We start from the raw sequence: 19,759 nt of genomic DNA, 5'->3' as shown, positions 1-19,759 counted from the left end.
GCAGGGCATTTGCCTTGAATGAGGCAGAACCAGGAAGGTCTTGGTTTGATTCCCCATGTCCCATATAAGTCAAGAGTGATTTCTGAGTGCATAGCCAGGAGTAACCCCTGCGAGCTACAGGGTGTGGCCCAAAAACAAAAACAAAACCTAAAATTTACTTTAGTTCCCCTTATTTACAAAACTGCCAATTACAGTTTCATGCAAACGTTCTTCCAACATACAGAGTGACTGTGTCCTTCTAGGTACAATCTCAGTTACACCAAGCCCTAGATTTACCCCCAGCTCCATTCTCATCTACTTCATTATAAACTCAATCTCCTCTAAGCACCAAGTATCACTAACAAACCATCTGTCTCACAGAGAAAGGAACCAACAATTTGAAAGTAATATTTTCTTCAATATTGTCTTCCATTGAAGCCTACAGCATTTAACTTTCCAATAGAAACAATTTTCAAGTCAGAAGTGTAGTGACAATCATAAAAACTTAGGCTGGTGATGAAATTTTGATCCAGTACTGACTGAAATTTCATCAAGTCACAAAATTCTTAAAATGTATCTTACTCATTTCCTTTCTTGAGAAATATTACCCCTACACTTTGATTAATCTATTTTTATGTTTGCCTCTTTAAATTTACTTTTAATGTAACAAACTACACATTAAAATTTTTTCCACGGGGCCGGAGGGATAGCATGGAGGTAAGACGTTTGCCTTGCATGCAGAAGGATGGTGGTTCGAATCTCGGCATCCCATATGGTCCCCTGAAACTGCCAGGAGCGATTTCTGAGCATAGAGCCAGGAGTAACCCTTGAGCACCACCGAGTGTGACCCAAAATCCAAAGAAAAAAATTTCTTCCACAAACCAATAAAAATAAAATATTAAGAATTCTTCCAAAAGTTTCAGGTTCTGACAATAAGTGACAATTAACTACTCTAATTATACCTGACAAATTATTGGGGGGAAATGTGTTAGGAAGGTGTTAATATTATAATACAAAGAAAGCTTGTAAAAAAAATAGCTCAGAAAAAAAATGGAAAGTAGTACTGGTTTAAAATAATTCATTTTGCAGTTCAAATTCTTCTAAGACATTTAGAATAAGAATTGTATTGCCAGTTAAACAATGAATCAGTGCAAGGTCTTGATAATAAATATACACCAAATAAATAAATACATATGCTTGTCTTTCCATAAAAAAGGGAGGAGCAAGTATTTCACAAAATTAGAGAGGGAATGTAATATTTGAAAATTAAAGAAATATAAAGTTAACTTTAGTGTCAAACATAAACAAATGGGACTACATCAAACTAAAAAGCTTCTACATGGCAAAAGAAACCCTCCTTAACACAAGAAGACAGTTAACTGACTGGGAAAAAATCTTTTCACTCAACATATCAGATAAAGGGCTATATCCAGAATATACAAAGCACTCAGAAAGCTGAGCCCCCCCAAAACCAAATAAAGCCATAAAAAATGGGAAGGCAAAATGAATAGATACTTCTCTGAAGAAGACCGAAAGATGGTCAACAAACACATGAAAACATGCTCACCTTCACTTACCATCAGAGAAATCCAAATCTAAACAACAATGAGGTACCACCTTACACCAGTGAGAATGGCTAACATCAAATATAATGGGAACAGCCTCTGTTGGCAGGAATGCGGCATGAAAGGCACTCTCATCCACTGCTGGTGGGAATGCCCCCTAGTCCAACCCCTGTGGAGAACAGTCTGGAGAGTGCTCAAGGAACTCAGAATTGAACTGCCATTTGACCCAGCAATTGCTCTCCTAGGTATCTACCCCCAAGTTGCAAGGACATTCATTCTAAAATATCTGTACATCCCACTATTTATAGCAGCACTCAGTATAATAGCCAAGTCTTGGAACCAACCTAGATATCCAACAACAGATGAATGGATCATTAAGATGTGGTATCTATACACAATGGAATACTACATGGCAGTCAGAAATGATACAATCACAGACATTTAAGCAACGTGAATGGATCTAGAACATATTATGTTAAACGAAGTAAGTCAGAAGACGAAAAATAAACACAGAATGATAGCACTATTCTGAAGCACCTAGAACATACACCTTACATACAACTAATACTCAACAATCAAATAACAGGGTTTAACAGGGTAGAAACTCCAAACACTGTAACAGTCAACAAACACCAGGGAATAGTGCCCAAAACACATGAAAGAAGAACAACACAAACCCTTGACTAAACATTATACCACAAAGAAACCAACAATAGCAGAAACAACAGCATAGAGAGAACAGGTATGTAATCAGCCTTCTACCACAAAGGCCCCTAATATCCCCTTAGGTATCTTATACAGAAATATAGGTAAAGAATACCATGGGAAATCACTGACTCCAATGGAAACATAACAATATGTTTTAATACCTTAACCTTACTATATTTAAAATAATCTCTCAGCTTTTTTGTCCACAGGCATTCTTGGACACAAAGGATGGACAAACTAAGATGGCATCTCAGGACTCAGTCACAGGAGATACCATAACCAGCTTGCACTATGAGAATGCCCCAAGAAAACTCTTTAACATCCACTTTATCTCTAGATTATACCTTCTTTTAGGACTTGAAGCCAGACCATCAAAGCAGCAACAGTAACCTACAGACTTATACTACAGGCCCTACTTATGGAACACACTCAAGCAAACTAGAATTCCCTTGCTCTTTTCTCCTCTCTCCTCACCACTTTCTTCTTTTCTTTTCTTCTTTTTTCTTTCTCCTTTTCCTTTTAATGTATTTTCTCTTTCCTTCTTTCCTGCCCCTCCCATATACTTTCCCCTTGCCCCCCTTTGGAAATCTGACTATCCCTGCACCCCTCAATCCCATCCAGAATTCCCACCTTATTAAAACTCTTCACTCTTAGTTCTTAATCCATTAGGCATCAAGACTGACCTCCTACCCCAACGAACCAGTCCCTAGCACAAAAGCGAAGGGACACCCAGTCAAACCCACACCTCGTCCCCAGCAAGAAGAGCCAATCAACTCCCCTGCTGACTCATGCTGTGCAGCCCTCCTTACCAACTCTTCCTAACACGGACTGTTACTTGAAAACGGACTTTGCTCTAAAAGAACCCCCAAAGCAAGAACTCTTCCCAAGACCTTCCTGCCGCAATTCTCTTACCAATCTGAAGAAGGTCAGGGTGCGTGATGAAAAGGCACTCAGGAACCCACACACCACAAGAAAACCCCAAAAGACAATGGGGAAACCTATACTTCCATCATAAGTATAACACCTGTACATAGTACCTCTTTACCTGCTTTCCCCCCAAATGTAAGATAGTCTTTTGCATCATTTTGTTCCTTTAATTACCTTGTTATTTCATTATTTTTAATCTTTTGTTTTTTTCTTTTTATATATTTACGTGAGCACATATAGTTTTATTTCTATTTTTTTATATTTTTGAGTGTGTGACATATTTCTGTTTTCTTCTTTTTCCACCCCCAAATGCACAGGCAACATAATGGAGCACCATTTCCCCCTGCAAAGACACACTAAAAAAGGGGCGAAATCTTAAGTATAAAAAATAAGCTCTTATTTACTAGGGATAAGAACTCATACTTGATTATAATACAAGGGCATCTCCCACCTTGAAAATATATCACGTGGACCAAACAGACCCTAGGTGATTAGACATCATTCGTCCAGCCTTGAACCCTGGATCCCAGACATAGAAATGACACAGTTCTTCACAACAGCTACAGGAAACAAATCCCGTCTGGGACATCCTTAATACTGCTGGGACACCATCAAGTGCCAGCTCTAATATAATATCCTGACAACGAGGAAAATGGGAACAACTTGACCTAAGAGCAGGTTATCTTACCCCACCAGCTAACGATAAGACAAAATCAGAAGACTTGTCACCTTTGGTCTGTCCAAAAGCCAAGATAGCGATCTACAGATGACTAGCTGACAGAACCATGACCGGACTGTATGCATCCTGGGCCAATAAAAAAGCCCTAGGTTAGAGTTTGAGCTATGGCCTGCACAACAACCATTATTTCCAGTTCCAAAAGTCTGTCTGAGACAATTCCAATGGAATGGGTCTTCTGGAAACACCCTAGGATCAACGCAAAGACCAAGACCACCAACCACAGAAGATGGATTAAAATGACACTGAGGGAGCAGAACTTCTAGAACCACAAAGAAAGACTTCATCACAAGTTCCACCCCTTGACCTGTGTAGATACTGAGATCTTTAAATACAGAGGTCTGACTTCATCACCCAGGACGGAGCAGAAGTCTTCCAAACAGCACGAAAACACCAAGGGGAGAGTAAGTGAATCTGTATGGAGTCTATAGTTAATCCCATGACAATATTCCAAGTCGGGGAGAAACCCTGTATCTCTTAGGCCAAGGGAATTCCTTTTCGAATGACACCAATATTTACTGTGCCTGTGCAGGAAGAAAAAAAAAGCACAAAAAAATTTTTTTCTTTATCTATCTAGTTTTTGTCGATTTCTTGGTTTTGGTGTGGTTATTGAAGCTGTTGTCTCTGTTTATATTCACTTATTTATTTCTTCCTTTCTTTATTTCTTTATGTGCTCTGCTATTTTTTTTTATCTCAAAATCATGGCTTTTATGTGGTGCTTACCTTTACTGTTGGAGTGCTCACTGAATATTTTATTTGACACTTCTTTTTGTGCTGTTGGGGTAATTCATCTTTCTCCCCTTAGTCTCTCAAACCGATGATGAGAGCCTCTAAGGACTCCGCCCATTTTCGGCGTATTTGATTTTTACCCCAGTTTATTACTTTTCTTGTCTTCAAACAAAACCATGTAACTTGATCTATCTAGTCCTGCCTCCCAGTTACAGGAGGAAATAAGGGAGGTACCAAGACCAAACAGGTGTAAGACCACTAAGTAGCATGCTAGGCACAGAGGAGACCACGTATTCTTGCGGCCTTGCGGGTAAGGAAGGAAGATATGGGAGGTAGGATGGGAACGGAGAGGTGGGGAGAACAATTCGGTGATGGGAATCCCCCTGATATTAAGTTAACATGTGCCTAAAATATTATTGTCAACAATATGTAAGCCACTATGATCAAAATAAAATTATATTATTTAATAAAAAAACAAAAAAATTTAAGTATTAAACTTGTATCACATAGTTGATATGTCTCTGTTTCACCTCAAATGATATCACTCAAAATTATGCATAAAAGCTCAGTTACAAAATATTTATTTCTACATCTCATTTTATAACAGTATTAATCGTCTTAGTCTATGTTATACAGATGCTAGTATCTGCATACTAACTCAAATAAATTCTTGATCTTGTTCTGCAAAAAATAAAGAAATATAAAGTTGTTCCAAGTTATAATTATTAGAAATAATAAAAATATTTGGACACATATTGTGCTTAATCTACTACAAATAATAAAAATAAAAGAATGGCAAGAGAAATATTACCAGAAAAACAGAAATGACCCCTGGAATAAATAAGTATGATCTTCCTATGATTCTAAAGCACAACATATCAATGTCTAGTGTATTCTATATTTTTATGTAATGATGAAGTCTATACCCTAAGAAAAACTACAAACCTATTTGTAGTAATCAAAACTACTAAGAAAAACTACAAATCTATTTAAGTAAGACAGGTTTTACACTTAGTATTCTTTATATTCATTAAATAGATTATTTCTCCAACCCATCAATCTACCAAGAAACATAATATTTCTTAAAGTCTGCCTTTAAGAATGAGTGCAGAATACCCTTTCTGATGTGCTAAGTAGCCAAAATACTCAACCCCTTCTGACATAAAAAACAGCTCCTTCAAATTTCACAGTACATCGCAGTAGGAACACAGCCATTTTGATGGGAAATTTGTATATGACCACAAAGCTCAATAAACTAAAAGGGTAACACAGAAACATAACCAGAACCAACAAGTTCAGTAAATCTTCAGAAATGGCCTTATTTGAGCTCTATGATCACAAGTTAACATTTACTGATATATTTTTTTGATAATTCCATTTCCCATTTGTTGTAATGAGCAATAAGAAGTAACTCATTTGGCCTGCTAAAGGGGCAGATTTGGAAGGTAAGTAAGAAACAGGGAAGGTTACAGTGGTGGTGGGGTTGATATAGGAACATTGAACGACTGACACAATTTTTTAAATCATGGTATTTAAAATGAAACCAAGAAAAAGACAAACTCTGAATATATAATCGAGTTGACCGAAATTGGGTATTATAATACAAAAAACAAACTCCAGTTATACAAACTTGTATATATTTTTAGTTTGTTTTTGTGTTTTGGAGCCACACCTAAAGAAACTCAAGGGTTACTCATAGCTCTGCACACAGGAATGACTCCTGACAGTGCTCAGAATATCACATGTGAAACCAAGTTTTAAACTTGGGTCAGCAATGTACAAAGAAAGGGCCCTCCTCACTATATTATTGCTTTAGTCCTTGTATTTTTCTGTAATTATTATTTTCTGTACTGCAAGAAAATATTTTCTTATAGTCATTATTAATGTATTTCTTCAGATAAATTTATTAATTTTCTAGAATTTAATATAAAAACTAAACAATCCTTCAACCCAAAATAACAATAAAATGTTTATGTAACATTTATCTTCTATATTTTTCAAGTCCGCCCCTATAATTTTTCACAACTTGACTCTTCAAATTAGAAGTCACCATGAACAAAGTAGATAAAAAAGCATAATTACAAGATATATATATATATACATATATATATATAAGTATTAAGATCTGATTTTAGGATTATAAATCAATTGACTCCATTGGTTACAAGTACAATTCTCCTGAGACATGACATCTTTATTGCTGCTTCCAAAGGAAATGACAACACAGAGTTCCAAGTAGGTACGCAATAAACAGTAGTGACTATTATTATTTTGGCCTAACTTTGTGGATCATGTATCCCTAGATCTTCTCTAATTTCAGATCCAGTACAACTGGGACTAGGGGGTTTGTAAGACATTAGGTTAAATTTCCTAACCTGTTCACCCCACAACTAACCTAACAGCTAAAAAAATAAAAACTCTTCCATTTGAGACTAGTGAAAATGACAGTTTCTTTCCCTTCATAAAAGGCAATATATCCCCCTCCTGCCATTAAGTCCCAGTTCACTAGTAAACACATAAAGTCATTTATGAGTTCTGTAAATTTGTTGAAAAGTCAACGTTTTGCTGTTCCATGAAGTTTAATTTTCCCAGATGTATTCTGTACAATCATTTCATGTCTGAGAATGGAGAAATGTACTTTTTGGACCTCCCTCAGCTCATTTCTGATCAAATTTCTCTATAATTTATATTCTTCTACTTGGCATTCCCCAAATGGAATGTGCCTGTTTCTGAAAAGATTTAGGCTATCTTTGGCATCTCCTTGTTAAGCCTAAACTGACACATAATCCTGTTGTTTGATTGGTCATTTTTTTAAGTATTTTTTCCCGCTCATTTCCTGCTAACAAAATTGGTTAATGAATGACAAGATTGAATGAATTTACAAATTTTCAATATAATTTCTTTACAAATGTGTTTCCTTAAAATATTTCTTAATATGTATTCATCATATTGAATCTACACTATTTTCTTCATTCGACTAACAGCATTTTTTGAGTGTACTCTGCCCAATCCTCAATTACCTGTCACCTCAAACATTCGCTTCTTGAATGAAGTGACAGCATTTCCATCCTTCCGCCTGAGTAAGGGACTGCTTCTCCTCTCAGCCACTTTCTGTTTTAACCTGGACCGCACCTTCAAGTTGGGCTCAGAGGCTAGGGATTGAGACAAAGAAAATAGATAAAAATTAAAGAATAGAGAGCCAGTTGCTTTTGTGTATAAACAAAGAAAATGGCTCACCCTTTCTTGGTCCCCTTTCATCTCAGATGAAAACCCAGGCATGTAAAGAAGGCATTCATTAAACCAACATATATAATAATTATTTTTATAGAACATGTAAAATGCTTTCTATCTATATGCATGTGAATGTAAAAAGGGAATAAAACAAGTTTCCTATTTACTTAAAGAACAAAATTGGTATTCTAGTGATAAATTTAATTTTTAAATAGTAAATTTCAATCATTAAATCTAATAATTAAACTGGAATAAGTTTTATTTCTCATTGTTCTTCCTCTCAATTCTTTCAAGGGCACAATTCAGTAATCACCAAAACAGTTCCCTACTACAATTTTAGGACTCTTTCTTGATTTTTAGCATTAAAAAATACCACTGTTTTATATAATTTAATCCTAATTCCATTTTTATTACCTTTTGTAGTTTCTAGCCTGAAACTTTGGGAAAATACTTGATACATTATTATAAATATAATCAGAATCATGATAAATAACTCATTCCATATATTGTGTAGACAGTCAACTAGACAGGAAGAGGGACCAAATCAAGGGAAAGCAAGAGGAGACCTGAGCTGGATATATTCTAAAATACAAATGCATAAAATTTATACATGTTTCCATTCTTTTTCTAAATTATTCTTACTTTGTATTACTCTATAATTGATTATTATAATTTATTAGGTTTTCAAATCATTTCTCCTGAAAAAGTGAAAACATTGCATTAGATAGCAGAAACTGACGGTGTGGTAATAGTGATGGTGATGATGGTGATGATGGTGATAAATGATGATTATGATGGAAAATTTCTGATGATGGCTAACGTATAATACCATGTTCCACTAATATGCTAAATGTTTTGAGAATATTAACTTATTTAATCATTAAAACACTTATTTGGGAAGGATTCTATTTATATACACTGGTTATATCAATAAGAAAACTGAAACACAAAGAGAAGTAACTTGCCTGAGGTCACAAAATTAAAAAGGATGAAGTCATGTTTTTCCCTGATACTTAAGTTCAAGTCTATTCTTTCAAATACTAAAAAATTTTCTCTTCCAGGGCCGGAGAGATAGCATGGCGGTAGGGCATTTGTCTTGCATGCAGGATGGTGGTTTGAATTCCTACATTACCTATGGTTCCCCAAGCCTGCTAGGAGCGATTTCTGAGCATAGAGCTAGGCATAGAGCCCCTGAGCACTGCCGGGTGTGACTCAAAAATAAAAACAAAAACAAAAACCCAAAACCAAAAAAACCCTTCTCTTCCATCATCCTTTATTCTATTCCATTAGAACACTCAAAATCATAAATCAGCTTTCAGAAACATTACTAATAATGACATTACATGACATGTGAAAAATGGGACTTGATTAATTTTTTTATACATTAAATATTTTCATTGATGTGATTATACACTTTTATCATACTAAACACTATATTAAAAGTAAACATTTCATTTTTTTATTTGCTTATTTTTCTTAGACTTCAATGATAAAGATTTTATTTTCTTTGTTTTTTTTTTTCTCTTCTCTGTAGCTTTAATATGAATTGAGAAATTCTACATTTTAGATCTTCTTTGATCTGGCCTAGCTAAAAAAGGAACTTGACATACTCATTTACAAAAAATAAAACAAGTGAAATCGGTATGTTTTTCTGTGGTACACTTAATTTTATATGTCACATATTAAAATTTTGTTTTAGTTTTTCGGTAACACCCAGTGACACTCAGAGGTTCCTCCTGGCTATGCGCTCAGAAATCACTCCTGGCTTGGGGAACCATATTGCATGCTGGGGGATTGAATCACGGTCCAAGGCTAGCGCGTGCAAGGCAGACACTTTACAGCTTGTGCCACCACCCCAGCCCCTATATATTAAAAATGTTAATGTGAGCATCAAAATATTATAAAACTAGAAAATGAGGAAGGTTGGGCTCTAAAATTCAGTGCCCAGGAGCTTCAAACATCCTTCCTGAATTCTGTTACTACCCCTGCTCCTCAAAGATGTTAATTCTCTTTGCCCTATATACAGATTTGGCATTAGCTCTTATTCCTGGGTGGAAATGCAATAAATTCCTACATAAATTCACAGACAATAATGTATGCTATTGTGCTTTGTTTAATATAAAAACATTAAAATCACCAGAATATCTACTGGTGAAAAATATTTAAGATATTGGATATTTTTATGAAAATGGGGCTAGATAGTACCTGAAATATCCATTATTTCTTTTTTTTTGTTTTTAATTTTTTCAGTATTTCTATGAAAATCCCATCAATAAATAAAGTTTTGCATGTCTTTCAATATTGGTTTTAAACAATCAAAGGCCCTAGTATCTACATGATGGGGGCAAAATTTGGAATGATAGATAACCATCATTTAATTCTCATTTAATCCTAGTAATGCAGTTGAAACTCCTAACATTTCATAAGCCCACACACCTAAATGCTGCATGAGATATACTAAACCCTTAGAATTAATAACCTATTGTGCTGACTAAGTTTGCAGTTAGAATTAATTCCATTTTTAATGCTCTGGTCTCCCCGAAGCCTGAAGATTTCCATTCCAGTGACTTACTAATGGGATGAAAATCCCAAGAGCAAAGAAAGAAATCACTAACTACTAACTGGGGAGAAATTCTGCTTGTATTTGAATCTATTTCATGCCTAGTTTCACTAATTGCCTTTCTATTTTTACCCCACACCCATCATTTTCTACATCTCAATTAATCATAGAAATAGAGGGCGAGCATTTTAGTATGTATGCCCACTTGAACACATCTGTCTGCTGAGATGAAAACCCTGTATTAAAAATTGATTATTATTATTTAAGTAAAAACAATACCGAACAAAGAGTCAACATTCCCTTTCTTTTCTAACACTTCAAAGAAAAAAGGGAACAAAGAAAAATAAAAAACATTTAAAGGAGGTCTCATAATCTAAATGTAGTTTAAAAATCTTTATTTCTGTGAATATCCATGATTAAAAATTAATTTAGGATAATAGGGAATGAGAATAAATAAAAGGAAAAAATGGCAAAATTAAGTAGCAGAAGCATAAGGATTATAAGCAGCTGAGGTAGAAAACAGCAGACCTGGGCCCGGAGAGATAGCACAGGGGCATTTGCCTTGCAAGCAGCCGATCCAGGACCAAAGGTGGTTGGTTCGAATCCCGGTGTCCCATATGGTCCCCCGTGCCTGCCAGGAGCTATTTCTGAGCAGACAGCCAAGAGTAATCCCAGAGCACCGCCGGGTGTGGCCCAAAAACCAAAAAAAAAAAGAAAAAGAAAACAGCAGACCTAGGTTTAATCACCACCATACGGAGCACTGCTTGAGTCATTCCTGAACAAGAGGTAGGAGTACCCCCGAGCATTGTCAGGGGTGGCCCCAAACAAACAACAACAAAATAAGAATTACAATACTTGGGGCCGAAACGGTGACACAGTGGTAAGGCATTTATTTGCCTTGCACGCATCTGACCTCGGATGGACCACAGTTTCATCCTCTGAAGTCCCATATGGTCCCCCAAGCCAGGAGCAATTTCTCAGCATATAGCCAAGAGTAACCCCTGAGCGTTATCGGGTGTGGCCCATAAATAAAAAAAATTAAAAAAGAATTAAAAGACTCATAAAATATGGTCCAGAGTGTTTATTACCAATATTACAGAGGTCCATATATAAGTATATATGGAAACTTACATATTTTTAAAAACAAAAAAGTCTGACGTAAATAAACCAAACTTAGATTTGAATCTTAATTATCTGCCATAGTAATGTAATTATAAATAAGTTGTTTCATGTCTATGAATCATTTTATAGTTTATTAAAGAATATTATTTTATAAAAAGTCCTTTAGCTGAATATATTCATGCTAATTAAAGATTGTAACCTTCTTAAAAAAGTAAATTTTATATAATTTATTGCTTTTTTAGATAATTGTATCATATAGGTTCAAAAATTATATATATATATATATATATATACACCAGCAGGTGTAATGATAATATATAAATATATATATATATATATATATATATATATATATATATATATATATATATATATATATATATATATATATATATATATATACACCTGCTGGTGCTCAGTGGTAACTCTTCGCTGAGTTCCAGGATTACTCCTGGCAGAGCTTGAGGAATGAATTAAGGATGCCTATCTGCAAGGTAAGCTTGTTTCTTGTACTCTTTCCTACCCATATATTTAAAACATTTTATGCAATAAACTTAGTATACTCTTCTAAAAATATTTGTATGCAAATATTTAAAATTTAGTAACCTATTATATATCTAGAATTGTATTCTATTTATTTAATTATCAAGGTGTCTTTTCCAAGGTAATTATGCATTGGTCAAAACAATTCCATTATTTCTGGTTTTCATTTAAAGTGAATTATTTCACCTGAATTATTACATCCGATTCTCCCAAGACAAAATGAAATACTATAACAATAATATTTATTTAAATTTATTTTATTTTACAAAAAAAAGAAAGGGTGAGACTCAGATGATACTATACAGTGGTATTAGAGTTTCACTGAAAATTCTCTAGCTAGGATGACACATCTTTCCATAAAAAACACCTCTTGGGCCTGGAGAGATAGCACAGCGGCATTTGCCTTGCAAGCAGCCGATCCAGGACCAAAGGCGGTTGGTTCAAATCCCGGTGTCCCATATGGTCCCCCATGCCTGCCAGGAGCGATTTCTGAGCAGACAGCCAGGAGTAACCTCTGAGCACCGCTGGGTGTGACCCCCCCAAAAAAATAAAATAAAATAAAAATAAAAATAAAAAACACCTCTTATACTCTATCTTTTGATGTGAATAAGCAATTGATCTACTTTCTATGGATGATCAATTTGTAGCACTTCAATGTAAGGTAAGGTCTGAGATAAAAGTCTGAGAATTGGACATCTTTGTCCCAGGAATATAAGCAAGGCCACTCTAGTTACAGAGAAGTTGACACAAGTGGATTTCTTATTTTTCCATTCTGGCTTTCGATTAATATACTTACACCTATCCTAGATATTTTAGCGTGGTTCAAAAGAAATTTCAGAATAAATATGTAAAGTAAAATAAATATAAATAAATAAGATTGTCCTAGTATTTCCATACATGGGTTGACAGTCCTGAAGTTCTTGTGAGAATCTTCCTTACTCCACTAAAACCTTTTCCTCCAACTCCTCTCGGGGAGGTTCAGGAATTGAAGAACCTAAGCTTTCTTGTTTACTAGTTTTATAATATTTTGGTGCTCACATTAATTCTATTAAGCATTTTCCCCCAAACAATTTTTATTAAAATACTGGATATTTCAGGTATTATTTAGCCACATATTCATAAAAATGTCCAATATTTTAAATATTTCTTTCCAGGAATAAGGGCTAATGCCAAATCGGTATATAGGGCAAAGAGAATTAACATCTTTGAGGAGCAGGTGTAGTAACAAAATTCCTGGCACAGAAGCATGCTGTCGTATTCAATGGCAGTTAAATTAGCGTGGGCCTTTTCTCTAAGCATCAAGTGAATTAGAACAGGGTCCCCAAAATCCAGAGGTCTTGGAGGGCAGTCACTTCCTCAAGCTAAGAGCAGTCTCTATGACTAAGGCTTTTTCTTTTCCTTACTTGGTTTCTTCTGGCTCTGAGCTCAGTGTACTTAGCTAGTACTCAGTTAACGGATGTTGGATAAATAAATGAATGCTCAAATTGCTGCATGCTGCCAGGTTTTTGTTTATTTTTAAATTCCAGAATAGTAAAGGAAATATTATTTTATTAAATCTTATACAAATAAACTGTCATTTTTGAACAGATTAGATACTTTAATAAAGCACTGTGATTCTAGGGAGGAGAACCAAGTTTCAGTATACAATATGAAATGTTTCATCACATTAAGCTAAAATTAAAAATATACATATTTATTGCATAAAATTTACATTCAAATTGGAGGTAATGAATAGCAATATGTAAAGTCAAGGCTGCAAGTTTTATGAGTATTGGACTGTCTAGTTGTAGTTTCATTGCTTATTAAACACTTAGTATAATTAATACCTATGGCATAGAATACATATTTTAACTATTTTTTGAATGAATTAATAAATAGAAAAAACCTGTATTATATGTATTATATGTATATGCATATATTATATATTATATATAACATAATATATTACATATATTATATGTATATGTATTATATGTATTATATGCTCAGCACTTACAAGTTCCATGAGTTCATGGTGAGTAGCAATAAAAAGTAAACATTGTTAAATAAAAAAGTGAATGAGGGTCGGAGCAGTGGCACTAGAGGTAAGGTTGTCTGCCTTGCTGGCGTTAGCCTAGGAAGGACCACTGTTTGATCCCCCAACCTCCCATGTGGCCCTCCAATCCAGGAGCAATTTCTGAATGCATAGCCAGGAGTAACCAAGAGCGTCACCAGGTGTGGCCGAAAAACAAACAAATAAACAAACAAAGAAACAAAAATGAATGGATAGGGGCTGGGCTGGTAGCACAGTGATAGGGCATTTGCCTTGCATGTGGCTGAGCCAGGATGGATGTGGGTTAGATCCCTGGCATCCCATATGGTCGGTCCCTAGAGTCAGAGCCTGTCTAGAGTACAGGTGGGGGTGGAGTAGGATGGAGGAAGATTTGGGACATTGGTGGTAGAAATGTTGCACTGTTGAAGCGGGGTGTTCTTTACATGACTGAAACATAATCACAATCATATTAGTAATCAAGATGTTTAAATAAAAAAGAAAGAAATGTTGAATTATCATTTCAATAAAACAACTTAAATTTTGCACATGTCCTGTCTTCTTTGAACAATTTTCTTACATAATCTTGACCTCAGCTGACCTAAGTTTATAGTCTCATAATAAAGTCCTACTTCTGTAAAGTACATCATCATTTAAATAACATACTTTTTTGGGGGGAGGTGTGAATTCATAAATATTTCATCTTGTCAAAGAACAGTGCCTTATTTACTATGGAATTCTGCATGTACAATTAAATCTGACACAATAACAATTCTTATTTTTGTTAATTTTTGTATTCCTGGTTTGCCCTGAGGAAATAAAAGGAATGTACTTTTTTAGTACACATACAAGAGTTTCATTAGACCCTCAACTAGGTATGTTTTTAATATACTCTTATAAATAGAAATATCATGCAATGGACTTTCATTTGTAGGTGTACAGCTTTTTAACATATCCAGATTTTTTAAAAAAATATTTGGTGCTAGCTGTATAATCACAATTGTGTTCGTGAAAGGATGAGGCTCATCTTAATATGTTAAATCTGTGGCAGAGAATCCTGTGAATATGCATGTAGAATCTACACACGACTGTCTACCCTATGCAATAAGTGTTTCTGACATTTCCCTAAGGAGCACCTAAATCTAACCAGAACTTATCTTGTGCTTATTTATACTAACAGTATGATTTTCCATCTTATGTTGATAAGAGTTTAGAGCTGTTTCTCAGTCTTGATTCTCTCACTAATTATGCAATTTGGGGACAAGTTTCATATTTTTAATGCTTCAGATTTTCTGTTTGTAAACTATGGATAAATAATCTCAGCTCCCATTGATCATACAGACTTCAGAATAATTAATAAAATAGTCAACACATTAATCCATTGTCAGATTTCAAAATCTAGGAAAAACATACTTTCTTCAGGCACATGATTTTTGGGGGAGTTTGGTTTGGTTTGATTTTGTTTTGGGGCTATATCCAGCAGCACTCAGGGGTTACTCCTGGCTCTGTACTCAGAAATTGCTCCTGGCAGGCTCGGGGACCATATGAGATGCCTAGACTCGAACCCTGGTCAGTCCTGGGTCAGCTGAATGCGGGGCAAATACCCTCCCAGTGTGCTATCACTCTGGTCCCCTAAACACATGGTTTTGAAATTTGTGTCTGTCTCTATTATATCTTAGGCTAAGATATCTTGGTTCATTTTAATAAAATTTGAAATGTATTCTCTAATTTATTTACTTTGTTTCCCTCTAAGTCACCAGGTTGGTAACCAACCCATACTAGTCACAATTTTTTCTCTAAATTAGTACTGAAAGTTTTTGAGGATGGTGCATATCAAAAATAACGGGAACAATCTCTATTGGTGGAATGTGATGAGAAAGAAACTAATCCACTGCTTGTGAAAATGCTGCCTGATCCAACTCCTATGAAAACAGTATGGAGGAATCTTCATAAACTCAAAATTGAACTGTCATTCAGCAATCCCTTTTTTTTTGTGTGTGTGTATCTATAACCAGGGCAGAGTGGATCAAACACTCCTGAGATTCATCAGGACCAATTAACAGTCAAGAATAGCTAAAGCATCTGTGAGGAAAAGAAGATGGGGAAGCATCACTTTCCTCAACTTAAATTGTACTACAAAGCAATAATTCTTAAAATCTCATCATACTGGCATACAGATTCTCAGACCAATGGAATAAACTTGAATATTCAGAGAATGACCCTCAGACTAACAATCAATTAATCTTTGATAAATGGGTGAGAAACACAAAATGGTGTAAGGGAAGCCTCTTCAATAAGTGGTGTTGGCACAGCTGGTCAATCACTTGCAAAAAATTGAACTCAGACCCCATCTAACACCATGTACAAAGGTCAAATCAAAGTGAATTAAAGACCTTGATATGATACCTGAAACTATAAGGTATAAGAAGAAAACATAGGCCATACACTCCATGACGTTGAAACTAAAGGCAATTTCAAGGAGGAAACACCACTGTCCAAACAAGTGCAAGCAGAGATAAGCAAATGGAATTACATTAAACGAAGGAGCTTCTGTAATTCAAAGGAAGAAGTGACTAAGTTAAAAAGGTCACCCATGGATTGGGAGAAACTATTTACCCAATATCGTCAGATAAGGGGTTAATATCTAAGCTATACAAGGTACTGATAGAACTTAACAAGAAAAAAACATCTAACCCATCAAAAATGTGGCAAAGAAATGAACATACACTTTCTCAAAGAAGAAATAAAAATGGCCAAAAGACACATGAAAAATGCTCCGTATCACTAATCATTAGGGAGATGCAAATCTGAACAACAATGATGTTCCATCTTTTGCCACAGAGACTGGCACACATCACAAAGAACAAGAGCAATCACTGCTGGCGAGGATGTGGAGATAAAAGAACTGCTGAGGGGAATGCCATATCGTCCAACTTTTCTGAAAAGCAATATGGATATTCTTCAAAAAACTGGAAATTTAGCTCCATATGACCCAGTAATACCACTCTTAGGAATATACCCTAGGATTATACAATATAATAATGCCTTCTGCTCATATATATATACATATATATGTATATATATGTATATATGTGTATATATATATATATATGCAGCCTGGGAGATTGGGGGTGGGATGGGGTGCACTTGGAGAACATCAGTGGCAAGAGATGCACACTGATGGTGGAATTGGCCCTGATGCATCGTATGTTTGAAATTCAGCTGTGAATCACTTTGTAAATCACAAAGGTTTCAATAAAATAAAATAAAATGCTTTAATTAGGCATGATGTGATTATACAGTTGTTTAGAGCACCATTCCTGAAAATTGGACTACCCTTATACATAGTGGGTAGGATGTTTCCCTTGCATTCAGCAGATTTGGGTTGAAGCCCTGGCATCCCATACAGTCTCTCTAGCCTGCCAGGTGAAATTTCTGAGTGCAGAACCAGGAGTAACTCCTAAGTGTTACTGAGTGTGTCCCCAAAACAAAACAAAACAAAACAAAAGCCTATTTTCATGATGTCAAACTGCTAGTGCCCAACATGTACTATGAACAATCTTAAGAGTTGGGCTGTTTGAGCCCAGCAGCTTCTGCTACCTGTAGTTCCAGCTCTTGTTTCAAAGCTTTCTCAGGTATACTCCAGTCCTTGGGGAGTACCACTGCTTAAACTATCTGACATCACTGCAGACAAGAAGTGCAGTGTCTGGTGACCAAGAATGGAAGAACCACTAGGAAGCCCAGTAAAAACTAAACCTACCTCAAACATATCCTGGGCATTGCAAAGCAGATACAAGCAATGAATTCAAAAGAATAATTCCATGGTAGAACTGAGGTCAAGGGTAAGGCATCACAATTTTATGGACGCCACTGCTAAATTGTAAAAACTATAACTGGTTTTGTGTGAAATTTACATTCACTGAAACATCATTATCAATAATGATGAAGGGAAAGGTGAGCAGAAAGTTAAAAAAGAAACTTAAAGAAACTTCTTATATTTAATAGTCACAAAAAGATGTATACTAGCTAGTCTTAATATATATTCAGAAAAGATAATTTCCAGTGCCTATTACAAGCTTTCTGAAGTTGTAAGAGATGCAATAGCAAATAAATTATAGATATTAGCCTTTAAGGATTTTTGCTGGATAATTTTTATTTTAAAAATATGATAGACATCTAGAAACTATGAACAAGAGTATTTCACATGATCTGAGGGGTGAGGGAAGTAACACATATAAGAGGGATGTAGAAAACAGGTGAACACTCAACGATGAGTATTCTAGCATAAAATTCAAGCAAATCCACAGCTCTTGAAAAAGTATATGTGGGGTTTGTGTAAGTGTGAAACAGAAAGATGCATTCATGAAATTCCTGCAACCTGTATGAGATTAAAAGGATAAAGATTAGGATGAGAGGTTAAGAGAGTGGAGAAGTACACAATTCCTGACAGTAAGACTATGCTTAAATTGAAGTAGACTGAACTGTTGACATGAGGCACATCGGTAGAGAGAATGATCAATACTGGAATGGGGACTGAGCTAAAACAGAAGGCATGTTGGGAAAGATGAGGCTTCTAATCATACAATGACTGATGAGATAAGAAAATTTCATATCTCATGGTATAAAGGAAAACCAAGATACCCATATGCTTTCCAAACTTCTGTCAAAAAGCAGAAGGTAGAGTTAATCTGCATCTCTTTTGGGGAATCATTTAGTACCAATGCAAAAGGCAAGCATAAACTACTGATCACCCAGCTCCAATGTCACTTCGCGCTCTGTTCAATTTTTTTCTTTCTGTTTTTATTTGTTTGTTTGATTGTTTTTATGCCTTTTCTGGTAGAGCTCAGTGCTTTTTCTTTCTCTGCACTCAGGTGTTAATCCTTGAGGTGGTTGATGGACCATCAGAGATAAAATTTTGGGTAAGGCAATCACCTTAACCTGCTTTGCTATCTTTTCTAGCATTAATTCCTGGTTTGTTTGTTTGTTTGTTTGTTTGTTTTGGGGCCATATTTAGTGATGTCAGGGGTAACTCTTGGCTCTGTGCTCAGAAATTGCTCGTGGCTCAGGGGACAATAAAGGGATGCCAGGGATGGAACCACTCTCAGTCTTGGGTCAGTCACCTGCAAGGCAAATGCCCTACCCCTGTGCTACTCTGGCCCTACTTCCTGTTTTAAAACAATTCAAATAACTTAGGAAAGCCATCTTCTTATTTATTACAATTTATTTTGTAAGTTTTGACTTTGTAGTTGTCTTGGTTTGGGAATGTTCTTGAAAATTCACTCCTGCTTCATTTATGATCTTTATCAGCAATTAAAATTATAGATAAATATATAGAGGATTATCCATTGTAGACTGATGATTAAATGTATTACTTTACTTCTGGATTTATTAAGTTTTCACCATAGCTCCTCTCCTAATAGCTCATCATTTTTTTGCGAATTTAGTCTACTTTCTCTGGATGATTGCACAAAGGAACTGCAAAAACCATTTTAAGAAAAATGGCAAAAAGATACTAAGTCAAGCACACTATGAAATACTCATCACCATAAACTTTTTAAGGAGTCAGGTTAGAATAATATCCACACAATTATGCTGTCCATGTCCTTCCCAAGATCTATGACTGAATATTT

General features: G+C 35.3%; 1 protein-coding gene across 2 annotated transcripts in view; it reads right to left on the bottom strand.

Annotated features, from left to right (window-relative positions):
* Positions 1-19,759, bottom strand: part of HDAC9 (histone deacetylase 9) — a 950,572-nt gene that overhangs the window by 426,223 nt on the left and 504,590 nt on the right. For both annotated transcript variants that reach the window (XM_049785709.1, XM_049785708.1), the window contains exon 7: positions 7,665-7,796. In XM_049785709.1, coding sequence (XP_049641666.1) covers positions 7,665-7,796 — 132 coding nt within the window. The remainder of the gene's footprint in view (positions 1-7,664; positions 7,797-19,759) is intronic.

The sequence above is a fragment of the Suncus etruscus genome, chromosome 13 (genome assembly GCF_024139225.1).
Source record: "Suncus etruscus isolate mSunEtr1 chromosome 13, mSunEtr1.pri.cur, whole genome shotgun sequence".
NCBI lineage: Eukaryota > Metazoa > Chordata > Mammalia > Eulipotyphla > Soricidae > Suncus > Suncus etruscus.
The sequence above is the reverse complement of the archived record's forward strand: the minus strand, read 5'-3'. Positions and strand labels throughout refer to the sequence as shown.